Raw genomic sequence first — 16,588 nt, 5'->3', positions numbered from 1 at the left:
TTTTCATGCAAAAAGTTCCAGGCTCACTCTCTGGCAATCTCCCCCCCCCCCCCCCCAGTATTTCAGACAGCAGAACCATAAAAAGCCTTTGCCTAAAATCTAGAAGAAACACTACCAACCAGAATAGAGAGTTCCTTGATTGGTCCAACTAAATATACAGTTGCTTCATGCAATATGCAGCATTAAATATTGAACTTGCAATCACAGGCATGGCTCTGATAGCCTGCTTCTCTTTCTCTCCACACTCTTTTACAGTAAAGAGTAAATTCTCCACACTCTCCATTATGCTTCAGAGCAAAACTATGCATGTCTATTCAGAAGTAAGTGGGGCTTCCTCCCAGATAAGAAGGCATATAGGATTGCAGCCTTAAATTGAGAACTACCTCTGGAATAGCTTAGTGATGCTGATTAGCTGCATTGGCCATTGTAGGTACAGTCTCTTTATGTGTGTTGTGTGTGTGTGTGTACGAGAGAAAGAGAGAGAGTGAGCACACACACACAACCACATGCGCACACATAAGAAGTCCTCCTGTGAGGACACATCAAGCTTTTCCTCTGCTGTATGATATAGGACATAGCTGCTATAAAGACATAATTATCTGCAATCGATTTTGTATCCAGGAACCTGGGTATACTCAGTACAAGGAGGGATGTTCTCCAGTGATTTAGTTCTACTAAATACAGAAGGAAGTATATTATGAAACTGTCTAAGGAAAAGCCTACCTTCACTTCTCTTTAAACACCATTACTGGAACTTGCATTGTCTTGTTGGAGCTTTTTCCTTTCCTCTTTTTCATCATACTTGGGACATTTTTTTCTTACCCTGTGTAATAAAAACATTGGACCCAATTATATACAACCTCAAAGTGGAACTGCTCTCCACCAAGCATATGTACAAAACAGAAAAAGTTCACTTTAAACTGACTGCTAAAAGACAGGTATCCATGCCAAAGCTTCTATGGCTAACATTTGTGGACAGGAACACAATCCAGTAGGAAACTCTCCTGTGCAAACTCCATTGAAACCATAGAATAATAGAGTTGAAGGGAGCCTACAAGGCCATCAACTCCCTGCCCAGTGCAGGGCACCATGTTAAACCATCCCTCTCAGATGGCTGTACAATTGCATCTTGAATGCCTCCAGTGTGGAAGAGCTGACAACCTCTCTAGGTAATTGATTCTCTTGTCATACCACTCTAACAGTCAGGAATTGTTCAGCTGGATCTGGCTTCCTGTAACTTGAGCCCATTATTCCATGTTTTGCACTCTGGGATGATTGAGAAGAGATCCTGGCCTTCCTCTGAGTGACAAGCTTTACTTGAAGAATGCTATCATAATTTCCTCAGTCTTCTCTTCTCAATGCTAAGCATGTCCAGTTCTTTCGATCTCTCCTCACGGGGCTTTGTTTCCAGTCCCTAGATCATCCTTGTTGCCCTCCTCTGAACATTTTTCAATTGTCTACAATTAATTAATGGAAGCTGTGTAAAAACTCAGTAGAACTCTTTTGTTGCTTTTTTATTTCAATGGATCAGGCACAGGAGAACACCCTGCTAGGTTGTTTTTTCATAGATTCATAGAATAGTAGGGTTGGAAGCGGCCAAGAAGGACAGTGGGTCCAACCCAGTACTGCTGTGGAACACCAAGTCATATCAGTCCATTGAGATGACTGCCCAGTTTTGCCTTGACTATCTCTAGTGTGGGAGAGCCCACAACCCCTCTTGGCAACTGGTTCCACTCTCCTATTGCTTTGACAGTTAGACATTTTTTCCTGGTGTCTAGCCTGAATCTGGTGTGCCAAGTTCCATGGCAGTACAAAACAGCTAGGGTCTTATACTACCAATGCCTTATTCTTGCAGTTCCAAAGACTTGTTACTAGTACATGGCCAACAATTTCTTTTTATAGAGCTTTTAATGTTTCTATAAAAAGCATGCATAGATTCCACATATAGATACAGTTTTTAAAACTCATCTATTCCAACACATTTCAGAAAGTCTATGTCTTGCCCAAGTGAGCTAAAGTAAGATGTATTGGGATATATGCTTGTTAAATCTGTCAGTTGATTTTTACATTTGGACTAAATTAAGCAAAGCAGAGATAATAATTTTAAACTGAGTTTCAAGAAAAAGATTCAATAAGAATTTTGCTTAATTTTGATGTTAATGTGCCAAAAGGGCAGGCTTTAAAAATAACATTTTATAGTGCTTTTGAATTTTTCAGTGTGATTTATATAATTGTTTAAATTGTTTTAATGTTTATATAATTGTTTAAATGATCAATTTTGTTCTGGACAATTGCTTTGTCCACAAATACCTTACCGGCAGAATCCAACAGGGCTTTATGCCCTCACCACAATACCGTTCTACAAACAACTGGACCTACTGATTCTGTTTCACAAGTAGGATCTACTGCTTATGCAAGAGAGATCTAGTGCTTCCTGAGGGAAGGCCTGAAAGAAGCAGGAAAGGTATGTTTCTGGAAGAAGGCAGGTTGGGAAGGCCCTCCTACAACCTTGCCTTGGGTTGTCCAAGAAGCACTGAATCACTGCTGTGAAAGGGGGAGGGGGGGGGGCTTTTGCTATAGAACTGGGAAGGCCTAAAAAAAAAGAAAAGAAAACTGGCAGGGGATTAACTGTCCCACTGGATTCTGTCCACAGTATCTTTAGTATAAGAGTTCCTTGATTTATAAAACGTGGGTTGATCCTAGTAGTTCTGACCCTTCTTTTCATGTATATATTTCAGAGTTCTGCCACTAATTGCTGAAACTCTCTGGGTGGTTTACAAAGAATATACATAAGCTATTGTCTACTGGACAGTCCTGTGAGATGTGCTATTAGAGTTTTCCTTGTTGCAGATTGGGAGACGTACATGACATGTTTGTTCCCAGTAACATTTCTCAAGGTTCTTATGATGCAATTATCAGCATCTTCTTGCAACACTCTAGTACCTACTTTCTCTTGGCTAATTTTAATAAAGTTGCCTCTCCCTGAAGAAAGGGGAGCTATGAGACTGCAGTCCTGTCCTATACAACTTGGTGGCTGACACCATGTAAGGTGATCTACATAGAAAGCCTGTACCATCTGAGTCAATGAGAAGAATTGGGGGCCTACTGAGCCCCTGGTGGGCTTTTCATGCATGTCTGTACCATAGGTAGCTACAGATCATTCTTTGTCCATTTCCCTCTGCTGGCAGAGTTTCCTCAACTATCAGAGGAGCTGAAATTGCATTACTTACTGCACTATGACAATGATTACAATGACGATGAAGCTGAGAACTGAGAGTCCAACAGCTGCTTTCACGAGTACTGTGGTTGAATGCACCATGAGCACTGTAGTTGAGTGACCTGCTGCATCATTGCTTCTCTGTGTCTTCAAGAACTGTTCAATGCAACGTTCACCAAAGTAATCTTGATGGCATCTGAAAATTAACCATACCAATCATTAACTACATGGTATTTGTGTACTCTACAATTCTACAGAAAGCAAGTCAATCAAATGTGGAACTACACTGAGGAGCTACAATATTCATTGTAAGATGCTTGACGTACTTTACTACCTTCCTGTGCTAGGATAAGATTTGTCAGCAGTGCAGTAAGTTACGATTAGTTAGGATGGTATGTTCCAGGGAAAGCACAAGTCATTCCATCTTTCAACTTATCATCATATTATGAGTTCAAGAACCCTGTGCAGTTTATGTATTCCACAACCATTTAGACTCACATAGCAAAATGTTGTGCAAATGGCACAATAAATTAAGTAGGAATACTAACATATTTGAAAGAAAAACATCAGTATCCATGTAGTCAGAAAGTGAAGCCCACATACATCTGTGTGTCCTTACCATTATAAAATTGTCCCACCACGGGCACATACCTCTTTCTGGTTCTCAGGGCCTTTCATCCAACAGCCTTTTCCTGAATGGTTAAGAGTCTTGCAAAACTCACAGCAATTCAACCAAGGGCTTGGGTGGTGTGGGAGGCTCATCTCGGTAAGTGAAACCAAAGACCAGGCTGTGGTCCATATCAGAGCAGCTCAATGTCTAAGACAGGCTAACTGTCAGGGCGTATTTATTTCCATTTCAGCCTCTCCTCATATTTTCAGGACCCGTTTTTTTTGGCAAATCAGCTATACATCACCACATCTCTATATGCTGTTTCATCAACCCATTATTAGTTCTCTGATTAAAGTACTGCTTTGAAATGCCATCTACACAGATACTCCAGATTCAGAACTAGGATATAGACTGTCAACACACAAAACTTTTGTAGGTTAGCTTACTTGCATGTGGGTGCTTGGATATCTTTGATATATTTGCATTCACCATGAACACAGAAGTTTTTAAACTTTCCTTCACATGGAGATTTTTTCTTTCTATTTTTCTTCTCATTATTTCCCCTTATTTTTGGTTTATTAGGGCTCTTTTTGCCACTCACAAATTTTGCTGGTTTCTTTATTTCACCTAGAGAGAAAAAGTATTTATTTGAATTACTTATATGAGTAATCTGCTCTGCCTCCATATAGCTGAGGGTAGCTGTATTTGGGCCTTTCATCAGTCCTTGGCCAATGCCAGTGACCTGGCATTCAAACTCAATTTCCATTTCCACCATTCGCTTTACATCAGGATTCCACTACACTATCTACATCAGTCACCTGTTTCCCATTGAAATATAATTACGCAGCATGATAGAGGTTGTGCCTACAATGATGGGTTTTTAGCAGCAAGCAGAGGTGAGAGCATGTGTTGAATCCCTACTTCTTGCCCACTCCCAGCACACTAAATGACTCAATGATGTTCCTTTTCTGGCATGGTCCCACAACTCTAGACCCATCACTGCACACTTATAGAAAGACCCTGAAAACCTGCTTCTATACTCTGGCTGTTCCCTTATTATGTTTGTTTGGATTGAGTTGTAGCTGCAATTGCATGTGGTGGAATTTGTTTTTATGCAAAAAATGTTTGGGGGGTGTTTGCTACTGTTATTTTTATGGTTCTTATGGTATTGGCTTTTATTATGTAAGTTTTATTGTTGTCTATCATCCTTGGGAAGCAGCCAAGAAATATAATAAATCAATAAATAGTCCTGTATCATATCCAAAGCCATCATGTTGAGAGACAAACTACCCAGAGTTATAACTCAAGAACAACCCATGGAATGTTCTTGAGTTATAACTCCAGGTTGTTCCCACCCCCCGTACCCTCGCAGAGTTCTGCCTTGGGACATAATGGAGTTGTTACTGGGTTGTTCAGCACACCCAGAACTGGATGTGCAGTCAGGAGCCAGCACATATATCCAAATAACTTATGGTTAAAGAACTACAGAAAGTTTCATTTTGTAAACCAGAGCAATCTGTGAAGATAACAATACAGTGTGATTTACATTGTGGATGTCCATGAAATTATTCTGAAATTGAAGATATTTTAGATACTTTAAGAGCAACATGGTGTAACACCAAAGAGAGAGACAAAGAAAGAAAGAAAGAGAGAGAATGAATCAGATGGTCAGATGAGATAAAACTGTACCTGCCACATCTTAAATGGAAAACAAAGCCCACAACCGCCAACAAGGCCAGGAAACATTTTTAAAAATACTATGATTACCAGTTGCAAAAAGAAGTCCTGCAACTACTAGCATGGCTGGGGAATGCTCAGAGTTGTAGGACTTTGGCTAACCATGCACAGGGTTGCATCTTAACTCAATGACCTACTAGCACAGACAGCAAGGGTCTAGTTTGTACCATCAGAATTAAATGAGGTGGGAAGGTGTCTGGCATAAATACTAATAATGATCAGTTCACAGATGAGCCTGAACAAACAAAAAGGTTTGTGTTTTGATACAATTCATTTATATTTCCTTTATATAGGCAGAATGAATACCAGGAAAGAAGCTGATAAATGATTGAAACATATTGTTTAAATAGTTTTATGTTAGTATGTCACATTAGAACGATTTTAACAAGTTAGTGTGCAAATTATTTTAATGTAGGTTACAAAGCTGATTTCCATTCCTAAATGCAATACAGTCAACATTAGTATTGTTTACTAATTTATCTTAATTATCATAATTTATTGCTCAGCATCAAAGGCAAATTAGCTAGTGTTGACTAATGTTATTTAGCAATTCTAATGACATGTGATAATATAGTTAATCCCAATTGTTTTTTATTTTCAAAGGAGTTTAATAGGAAAGAGCAGGAAATAGTAAAATTTTGTAGAGGTTTCAGAAGAATCTTCCCATTTTAAAATGCTGATCTATAGGATTAAACTGTAGCATCCCAACAAATTTGTCCCATTTCTAATCGCCATAAGTAAAAATGAGATATTCTCAAATAGTTTTCCCCCAAACATGATGTGTGCTCACACACAGTTTCAGAGTTTAATGCAAAGTTTCACAGTTTCATGCACACCTTAATTCTTTTCTAGCTTTCTAGAAGAGAACCCAAAACAAGATAAACTGTTGAAATCAAAACAAAATGGTTTCATATGCAAAGGGCGGAGAAATGTTGCTTATTATTATAATAAAATTATCATTATTATAAATGTTGTATTTTTATGTACTGGTTTAGTATACTGTAAACCTCCCAGAGAACCCTCAGGTTATGGAGTGGCATAGATGTAAAATGAAATAAATAAGTATTACATTATGATTTTCTAAATGAAACTGTTGAAATGCAAGTCCTCAGCAGGTAGTTTGTTATCCCATCTTGGATGCTTCTGTAGCTAAAAATGTAGATGGCACCATAAGCACTATACAAGTTGACCTTGAGTTTAGGACAATCTTGGTTTCAGTAAAATCAGGGAACGTGCACTCATTCTGGTTCTCTGGATATGCCTGCATAATATATGTGCTTTTCAAGCTTATTTAGCTCATTCCTATGGGGCAATTTAGAGGTAAACCTAAAATATAATCTAATCTTATACTATCTTATCTTGGACCATTCCTCACCCTGACCCTCACCTCATAGGACAGTTGTGAAGATAAATATGTTAAGAACTATTTGCATCACCTTGAGCTTCTTAGGGGCTGGGATAAAAATATAACTAACAGCTACAACAGCCTTCCCCCAACTTGATATCCCCCTAATAGTTTGGACTAGAATTTCTGGCCTTGCTTAGTGAGGCTGATAGGAGCTGAAGTTCAAAACACCTGAATGGCACCAGGTTGGGGAAGGCTAGGTTTCCACTGAATGGCCATGCTTCTTGCAACAATAAGCCAAAATTCATTGGCTTGAAGCTAGACTTACTGTTCACAAACTGCACACTGGTGCATCCAGCCTTTACACTCCTGATTGTTCTTCACACCACCAGCACTGGCTAAACTAACCAGAAAAGGAACACTAACTGAGGCAGGGATCCTTGTTTATTAGGCCTCTTCAGTTTATAGTTCATGACTTCTTTGGGAGTGACAAGCTGGAAATACCAGTTCAGAAGACATGGAAACTTTTCTTTCCTGGTTAGCATAGCCTAAGTTTCCCAGTATGCCCCAGCACTGTAGGCCTTTTTCCTATCTAGTCAAATCCAGCCTTTTCTGACAATGGATAGGTTAGTTTGAACATTACTGTGCTACACCAGCAACTAATAACATTCAGATCACTCCTGATAGCAAAAATATCTCAATTGATTTATGCAGCAAAATTAACAGAAATACAGAATTTCCAGTATGCATAATGATACAGACAGCTTCAGAAATGCACACTCATAAGCAGTTTAATTCAAGTTAAACTGATACTGGATAGTATGAAGAATTGACAGATTTAGAAATCAAATCATAAGCTTACAATGAATAATGCAGATCAGTTAAAATCTTTCTTATTGCCTTCTTGGAGAAACAAAGTTGCCACCCTTGATACAAAAGTCATATCCTTACAACAGGATCATCTCCACTTGACTGACAGTCAAAACTCAAAGCACTCTTTAGAGGCAAATACTCATCCTGAACTTACCTCTACCCGAATCACCCACAAAGAACTGAGGTGCAATAACCTCCTTTACATTTTCCTCTTCAGCCTCTTCATAATCAGCTCCTGATGAAAACATCTCGGTTGCAGTAGGTGTATCAAGAGTCCTCAAGATGGGCAAGCTTGGCTCATGTTCTGTCACATTTAGCTCCGATGCAGTGACATGCTGGCACACTACAGAAGATAAGTGAAACAGGTCAGGATGACATTCTTACTAGTCACCCAAAACTAGCAAAGAGGTGTTTACCTAAATTACATTAGGCAGCTACTGCATACATACTCTTATTCAGCAGTGAGTCACTCAAGAAGCAAATTCAAGAATGTGAATACATTTATACCACCCTACTACTTTAAAAATGTCTCCCACATTCTGGCTTACTGTGTTCCATCAGCCAGAATTCCAGGAAGTGTGCTGCTTAAAAAATGGATTCCACACACCTTTGACTGACTGAGATCTAACTCCTATGTACACTTACTTGTGGATAAATCTCACTTTCACAACAAAATAACTTCTGAGAGTGTGCAAATACCACTAAACATAACTATGACTGCATTTTGCTATCGGCTTTCCTCATCACCTCAGGGATGACATGTTGGAGATGATGCAGCATTACTGTCCTAAGATAAATATTCCCACCAATCACACCAAGACAGACTAACCATTCCTGAACACAGAACCAAGTCCACTATTTATAATCCATTTTACACTGGACACAATGAATTTAGACCAAATTTCCTGGCATAAGCAAATATTACTGGAGAGGTTTCTTGTCTGATCCAATGTATGCATCTAATGTAAGCAACTCCCCCCACCTTCTCCTAAAATCATAAGTAGTGGGCCCCAGTGTGCACTAGCAAACTGAATAAGTGCTCTATGAAGACTATAAGCAACAACATTATTTAATTCAAACTTGCCTCAGTCCTAAATTCAGCAGATAGCCAGAAGGCAAGGCAGTATTCTCACAATCCCTGTCCCAACTATAATATGGAAAAATAGCGCCCATCTCCTTTGCAGAGTTATAGCAAATATTTGAAAGACGACATGAAGCACCCTCAGCAAGCTGCAGCACATGGCACTGACTCAAAATGGTGAGTGCTGGGTGCAGGTTCTCTGCTTGGCCATGAGGGCCAGTCACCCTCTCTGCCTAACAAGGTTGCTGAAACGAATGGAGAGAAGGGATGAACACACCTGGGGGAAGGGTGAGTTTCGTGGAAAGGGCATGTGCATAGGAAGGCAATGGGCCAGGCAGACCGACAGGCCTCCTTTCTCGTAAAGAAGTTTTGATAGTCGCAACGGCGTGGATTGTGATGTGAAATAAAGAACATACATCTCTCTCAATCACATGGGCTGACAAGAATACATGAAAAGCGTAGGCAAAAAGATGGGAGGGGCGAGAGAGCACCCTCCGCTTCTTTCAGGTGCTTCCTATTTCAGAATGAGGGGGTGATTTCCGTCCAACTTTCCACAATCAGGGGCCCGTCGGGCGCGCCATAAGAAGGGCGAGTATGTCGAGAACTCCCTTCCCAATTGGAGAAGCGCATCTCGCCAAAGTCCAGCGCGAGCGTCTTGAGCGCCTCTCCCCACCGCCCCCTCCTGTCCATCACCTTCGTGGGGGTCCGGGCGCCTGCCGGCCCACCCTTGGCGCGCCAGCACTTTCACGCACCTGAGCCCCAGAGCGGCAGCGGCGGTGGCGGCAGCAGCAGCAGCAGCAGCAGCGAAAGCGTGGCACGCATGGAGCGGGAGGGAGCGCCGTCCGGGCGGGTGTCCTTCAGGAGAGCGGCTCGGAGGGCAGCTTGCAGCGCCTGGGAGAGCGCAGAGCCCAGCCTGACGACAGTGCTCCAGTCCCATGGAGAGATATTTATGTGCGGCGGCGCCGCCACTGGGAGGCCGGCCGGCTGGCTGCTTGGTTAAACGTCAGCTGGGTGGGGAAGGGAGAGGTGCGCCGCGGAACGGACACCCCACCCAGTTGCATGTGGTGCAGAGACCTAGCAGGTCGCAGATGCGTGGAGGCCGCGGAGAGGCAGGCAGGCAGGCAGGCAGGCCGGCCGCCTGGTGATGCAGTGTCGAGTCAGTAGTAACTTTCTTTGCCTTGCCTTGCCTTGCCTTGCCTTGCCTTGCCTTGCCCACAACTTACGCGCTCAGGTGCCACAACGCCTCCTGTAGCAGGAGAAGGAGCGGTGCTAGATTCAGCCAAGGTGGGTCCATTCTGACCTGCCCAGTGATGACCCTGGGAATTCCTCCCTGCTCAGACGAGAAGGCCTCAATATCTGGTGTTAAGGAGAGCACAGGGAAAGCTTCATCTTTTGCTTCTGGCTGTCAGCCATTGGTAGAGCTAAACTCTGGAATCTGGCCAGTCCTGCTGTTCATCCAACCTCTGCTTAAGTATCTCCAATGGAAAAAAGCCCACCATCTGCAGAAGTAGTCTCTTCTGTCAAAAAGCTTGCACCATTAGCAAGTCTTTCCCTAAGTTATCTGGAACTGTTGTTTCCCAACAGTTTTGAGTCATTGTTCTAGTATTGTCCTCTGGACTGCTGTCATGTTTCACCTTTCCAGCTCTTTTGATCATTCCTCAAAGGACTTTATTTTCAGATGCATCACTTCTTGGTTGCTTTCCTGTACACCCACTCTAGTTTGATGCCCATCTTAAAATGTGGCACCCAGGAACAGATAAAACATTCCGGATATGTCCTGGTCAGCACAGGATAGAGTGGAATTGCTCACTTTTGTGATCTGAACAGGATGTTTGCCTAAACACAGTTTTTTTAGTAGTTGCATTATAGTCCTGGTTCATGGTCGCTGTTCACATTGAAATCAACTAAAACACTTAGATCCTTTTCACATTAACTGCTACCAAGCAAGGGCTCTCCCATCCTGCATAGTGCCTTTTGATTCTTTGTTCTCATTTTTGGTTGGGGGTTTTTTTTTTTTTGGTACCTAAATCTGGGACTTTATATTAATTAGTGTTGGATCTCATCTTGGTTTTGTCTCAGTAATCCAGCCTGACAAGGTCATTTTTAATCTAGAGTCTGTCTTCTGTGTTGTTTAGCAGCCCCACAAAGCATTTTGTCATTTGCAGATTTGATAAGGGTCCCTATTAAGCACTTCTCCAAGTCATATGTTAAAAATATTGAACAACACAGGGGAGCAAGAGCCGTATAACATTCCATTTAAACTTCTCTCCTGGTTGATGCAACCAGTTGGGTCTGGTTGTTCAACCAACCTTGGATCCAGCTAACATTGATATCAGCCAATATTCTGTTCTTAACAATTAAACCTTGTCAAATGTGTTGCTGAAATCAAGTGCACTGTGTCCTCAGTATTCCTATGATTTTACCAAGCTAGGGATTCTATATAAAAGAGATAGGGGAGGGAGTTATATTTGAGCTGGCATTAATTATTAGGCTGGGAAAGATCCTGCACTGAAATCCTGTGGAACTACTGCCAGACAGTGTAGACTGGGATTTCCAACATGTGGACATATCTGGGAATTTGAGAAACTGCTGTGAGCACCATCAGAAAATACCTGATCAGTGGTTCATCATTTTGGCATTTACCCGTTGTGTCGATGGGACTTAGGCTGCATCTTATTCAGCAAAAGCTTTTGTTTTGTTTCTATTGGACACCTCAACACCTCTTTAATGAGGGATTGTCTAATTCAGCTAATTGCTAGCTGTGTAATACAGCTATGCTTCTTTTAAATGTATGTTTTGGCAATGTTCAGTAGTTGCTTCATTTGGAGAGGAGGTTATTACACAGATAAATTTTGTCCTGGGACAGTCTTTAATAGTCACTGATTTACACATTATTTTAAAGTATTTACCTGCTTCAAATCAACAAATTAACAACTTTCTCTACACTACCTTTGGCAGCTGAAAGTCGCATATTACAACACTGGGAGAATAAACACTCACTTTCTCTAATGTGATGGATTGAAGACTTTATGATGCTTTTGATATAGGAATGGATGGCATATAGATGACAAATTCCAATGGATATTTATTTAGATATTGGTCCACTTTTGTTAAATCCTATGCATAATTGATAAAATGCTGTATGCATTTCAGACAGATCCATTTACATACATTAAAAAGGGGGAGATTTTCTAGCTGCCAGCAAACAGTACATTGGGGATTCTCTTGGCTACAGGAAGTGCCCACAGAACCTGCGGCATCCCTGGATGCTGCACTGAGGACTCTTGATGTAAATAGTACTGAGCTAGTTGAAGTAAACATCTGATGATATCAATGTCTACCCCTGTAGCCCCGCTCAGTAGGATATAGGCTCATCTCCCTTCCCCAGTTTCCAGAATGACTCCTCTACATTTGTGGGATTGTGAAATGAGGTGGCGTGGGGTGGGGATTTCAGGCCAGCCCTAGAATGTAGCTATATTTTCAATAATATTTTGAGTTTAGGAAGCAGTGTAATAATCTGCCAAATCAGGAGCTAGTAAAGTAGCTTTATTAGCATGCCACTTTTCAGTCTAGAACTTTTGCATACCCAAATAAAATGGTGTAGCAGCTTTTGTCACTCAGCTAGACAGATATGACAGGGCTTGGAGCTGAATTAGAGTTGTAGGTAGGATCTTCATCCGTTTCATTGTAATACAAGCAAATCATGGTACATTTTTGATAAATTGATAAATTCCCAGGACAAACAGTTGTCACGAGCTTGTTTAGGTTGCTCTCCTGTACACTCTTACTTGGGAATAAGTCACACTGAACTCAGTGGGGCTTACTTCTGAGTAGACAAGTGTAAAATTATGCTGTTAGTAAGTTAGAAGAAATATGAAGTGATTCTAGAGTATAGTTGGGAGGCTCTCCAGACGTTTGGGCCTTCCATGCCTATCGTCCCTCGTAACTGTCTAGGGAGTCCTCCAGTGCTATAGGCTTGTTAATTCAGGGAACCATGCACTGGCTGTAGTTGTCCTTTAGGTAGTTCTCGTGATGGTAGCATGAATGATTTTGGACTTAAAGTTCATGTTATATCTCAAGGTGGCTCCAAAACACTCTAGCATACTTTAGCTTGCATTGAACTATGCTTGGATCGGGAACATAAAGCTGTGTGCATGTTTACTTTATGTTTGGGATTGCCACTATGTAGCCCTTTGATGTCAGAATGATTTCTAAGAGCTATTGTCAAGGGCATGATCACTAGAGCAAACAGAAGGGATGGCGGAGCATCCCTGCCTCATTTCCCTCCAGAGATAGAACAATGGGGGTTGCTGATTATTAACCATTGTTGCAGAGCAGGGGTGGCCAGACTTGCTCAGCGGAAGAGTTACATATGGCAAATGTCAGCTGTCTGCGAGTTACAAGTAGGTGCCTGCGAGCAGTGGTAGCAGGTGGTGAGCAGCAAGTGGGTGCTTGCAGGCAGCAACAGTGTGCAGTGAGCAGCAAGCTGGCACCCGTGGGTGTCCGCAGCAATGAGTGGCAAGCCACAAAATAAAGAGCCGTATGTGGCTTCTCAGCCTTGGCTTGGCCACCCCTGGTGTACAGCATAGAGTAACTTGCTCCTGAGGAAAAAATGGCCAAAAGCCAGCCGTTAGTAATACTGCCACTCCACATGATAAAAGCTCTTCTGTGGCAACTTACTACAGTTAGCTCCAAAATCTAGGCAGTGGAATGAGCTGGGTGCAGTTACAGGCAATGGCAGTCAATCCCTGTATTAGCAGGAAGAATCTTTAAATCTTTGCTGGTTGGAAAGCCTGAGCTTTGGAATGTGGAATCTCTGTCAGTTGTGGAGATCACCTGCAGTTTTACCCTTATCCAGATTTTATTAACCAGTGTCAATTATGGAAGTAAGAGTGCATTTGAGTTTTTAAAATGTAATTTGCCCAGTGCCTGATCTCAGTTTGTTAGTGGACAGTTTGCTTTCTGTTTCTGTGACTAGGCTGCCTGATCTTTTGCAGCAGCTCCCACTCCTTCCTGCAAATCCGTGTCCCACACCTAGCAAGCCTCCAAGTAATGGCTTGATCCAGCAACTGCTAGTAGTCAGCTCTGCTGGCCAGTGATGAGTAGGGCAGGGGAGGCCAGAGAGATGGTGTATGAGAGCTCTCAAGTCATCAGAGGCAGTGGGTTCCTGAGCCATGACTGATTTGGGAAGACCTGTGCAAGAGTAGCGCTCCTGTGAAGCAGAACTTGCAGAGTGAGCTCAGGAGGCCTGCATAGCAGAGGTCCTGAAAGCCAGAGGGGCAGATCTAGGAAGACTTACAGGGCAGAACCAGGAATCTTGAAAGGGACAGTCACCTACTGCCCATGGTGATGCACCAGTTGCAGGCTACTTTTTACTTCAGGCCTCACTCCTTACCCTTGATGGGTTGGAGTTCAAGTGCTGTGGAGGAAGGTAAATATCAATCTCCCCCTGCATTTTATTGCAGAAGTTGAGGCTAGCTGTTTAACAGTATGTGGGGAAGGAACCGATTCATTGTGAAACTAGGCTATTGTTGTCAACAAGCATATCACCGTCCAACCCCCAAAAGGACACCTCCCCACATATAGATGTTTTGTACATGGAATGGTTACACTGAACATCAGAAAACTTACCACAAATCAGATGTTTAAATAAGAAAATGTATGGGAAAGTTGAAGAAAGATGAAGAAAAGGAAGATCAAATATGAGATTGATTGATTGATCCATAAAGGAAGCTACTGACTTGAGTTTACTGGAGCTGAGCAGAGCTGTGAATAACAGAGCACTTTGGAGGGCATTCATTGATAAGGTCGTCATAAGTCAGGGATGACCTGATAGCACACAGCAACACCAAAAACAGATGTTTATGGGCAGAGAGCTCAGAAAACACTGGACTGCAATGGACTGACAATGATACCTGGACTCTCTTTAACACCTGCACAGTCTGAATGAATGTAGGTTAGCCCACAGCTGGAGAACCTCTAGAACATGGGCTGGATTTGGCCCACCAGGTCCCTCATTAGAGTAGCTACTAGGAATGTGTGAGGAATCTGCTGGGGGCAGGAAATCTGTTGAATTCCCTTTGGCTTCCCAGACTCTGGTCTGGAAGGTAGCAATCATGAGTTTGAGCTCCTGGCGAGCACACTACAGTGTTTGTGGCACACTCACTGGGCCTCAAGTCCTGTAGCCTAAAGTGGCTTTCTGTTTGCCTGTTGTGTAAGCAGAGTCCTTCTGCATGTGTGATATGGAAGCTCACTGGGTTTGCACAGAATGTATCTCGCTGTGGTGAAGGGGGGGGGGAGGGTTTTCTGGAAGGAAACAAGCAGGGGTGCCATGTCACTGGCAAGCATGTGTGCAGAAAGACACCCCACACCCCAACACAGTGCATGAATGAACTGTAATTGGGCAGGTAGGCAGTGTGTCTGTTTGTGCCTGTGCTTACTGCTGTCGTGTTACCCCCACTTGTCTTCTTTCAGAAAACCTTTCTCCCAAACAGGAACACAGCTCACTCATCTCAGTCATAGTGTGCACACATACAAAATATCTCTCACTGCACTGAAGTGGGGAGGGTTTTCCAGGGGTGACGGGGCACCAGCAAGCGCATGCACAAACAGTCCCCCACTCAGTGCACAGTGGGTGGGCAGAGGGGTTGTTGCAGGAGTGGATGGGACTGCAGATGCACATCTGGCTGTGCCCATGCCTGTGCACACGGTGTTCTTGTGGTATCTGTGAGTGCTTGCAGACTTCTCAGTGCTCCGCTTGCTTCCTCTCTGTGGGACAGGGACTAGAAGAAGGCCAGTGGATAGTCGCAAACTGGGTTCTGAGGAGGCTTGGCACCTTCCTAGTGGCTACCTACAAATCTCCAAAACAGAGGCAAAAGATGACAACTATTTAAAAAAAATATGCATATGCTGATGTATGCATATATATGCATACGGAAATAATTGTTCAGAAATATAATAACTCTCACCATATGGTTTCTTAAACCAAATTTGGACCTGATGTTCCTTCAAATAGAGTTCTGTCCTCAGTAAAGCAGGATACATAGATACCTTGCTCACCATCTGGCTCATGAAAGCCTCCCATGAGGCCCTGCATGCTGCCTCCGGGAAGCCCCAAGATTTTAGAGAATGAGAGAAAGTGGGGGAAAAGCTCTGACATTTGGGGAACTGTTGCCTCAGTCTGCTTCACTTCCCCCCTCACCTTCCCTGTGGTTTGAGAACAGAATGAACAAAGCAAGCTACCCTTCTCTATCTGTTGTAAGGCTAGACTGTTTGGCTAGAGTGCTTTTTTTTTTTTTTTTTTTGGTGTATAGGGTTTCTCCATAGATCCCTTCTCCAAAGCCCCCAACCCCCTGTGTGCACAATACAAGACCAGACCAATACAGCAGCGTGCCATGTATATCGGAAAAAGCCCGAAGACAGTGGTGTATGCCCATTCTGATCTTGTCTTTGAGCTGTCTCTCCACTGAGACCTGAGTTAGCTGTCTGTCATTTTTCCACAGTCTGGTGTTTAGCACCAATGATGTTTGGAGCTTCCTGTGAGAAGTTTGTTAATATTGGTTTTGGATAGTCTTGGATAAAGCCTGAATGTCAGCCAGTTGCTCAGCTGTCTGTTGGCCATTCTTTAATTGCTTAGATATTTGTTACCTGTTGTTTGGGTGACTTTGAACTAGATATGGTCTGGGGACCAGGTGGCCCTGGGCCGTACCTCAACCAACCTGAAAG

The 16,588-nt window shown here is 42.6% G+C and overlaps 1 protein-coding gene across 1 annotated transcript; it reads right to left on the bottom strand.

The window, feature by feature from the left end:
• Positions 1-735: 735 nt before the first annotated feature.
• Positions 736-9,685, bottom strand: AREG (amphiregulin). The gene is made up of 5 exons (XM_044447273.1): positions 9,616-9,685; positions 7,937-8,125; positions 4,274-4,454; positions 3,231-3,413; positions 736-817 (listed from the first exon to the last, which is right to left on the bottom strand). Exons 1-5 carry the CDS (start codon positions 9,683-9,685, stop codon positions 736-738), a joined length of 705 nt encoding a protein of 234 aa, XP_044303208.1.
• Between the last annotated feature and the right edge of the window lie 6,903 nt (positions 9,686-16,588).

This window comes from Varanus komodoensis, unplaced genomic scaffold (assembly GCF_004798865.1).
Source record: "Varanus komodoensis strain SLA01 unplaced genomic scaffold, ASM479886v1 scaffold51, whole genome shotgun sequence".
NCBI lineage: Eukaryota > Metazoa > Chordata > Lepidosauria > Squamata > Varanidae > Varanus > Varanus komodoensis.
This window is presented reverse-complemented; position numbering and strand designations above follow the sequence as displayed.

Bases quoted from the DNA above. Each gene is read 5' to 3' on its own strand.
- AREG (XM_044447273.1), bottom strand. From the start codon at position 9,685: ATGCGTGCCACGCTTTCGCTGCTGCTGCTGCTGCTGCTGCCGCCACCG. The intron at 8,126-9,615 runs GTGCGTGAAAGT...TATCTTCTGTAG, and splicing joins GCTGCCGCTCTGGGGCTCAG to TGTGCCAGCATGTCACTGCA. The intron at 4,455-7,936 runs GTAAGTTCAGGA...TTTTCTCTCTAG, and splicing joins TGTGGGTGATTCGGGTAGAG to GTGAAATAAAGAAACCAGCA.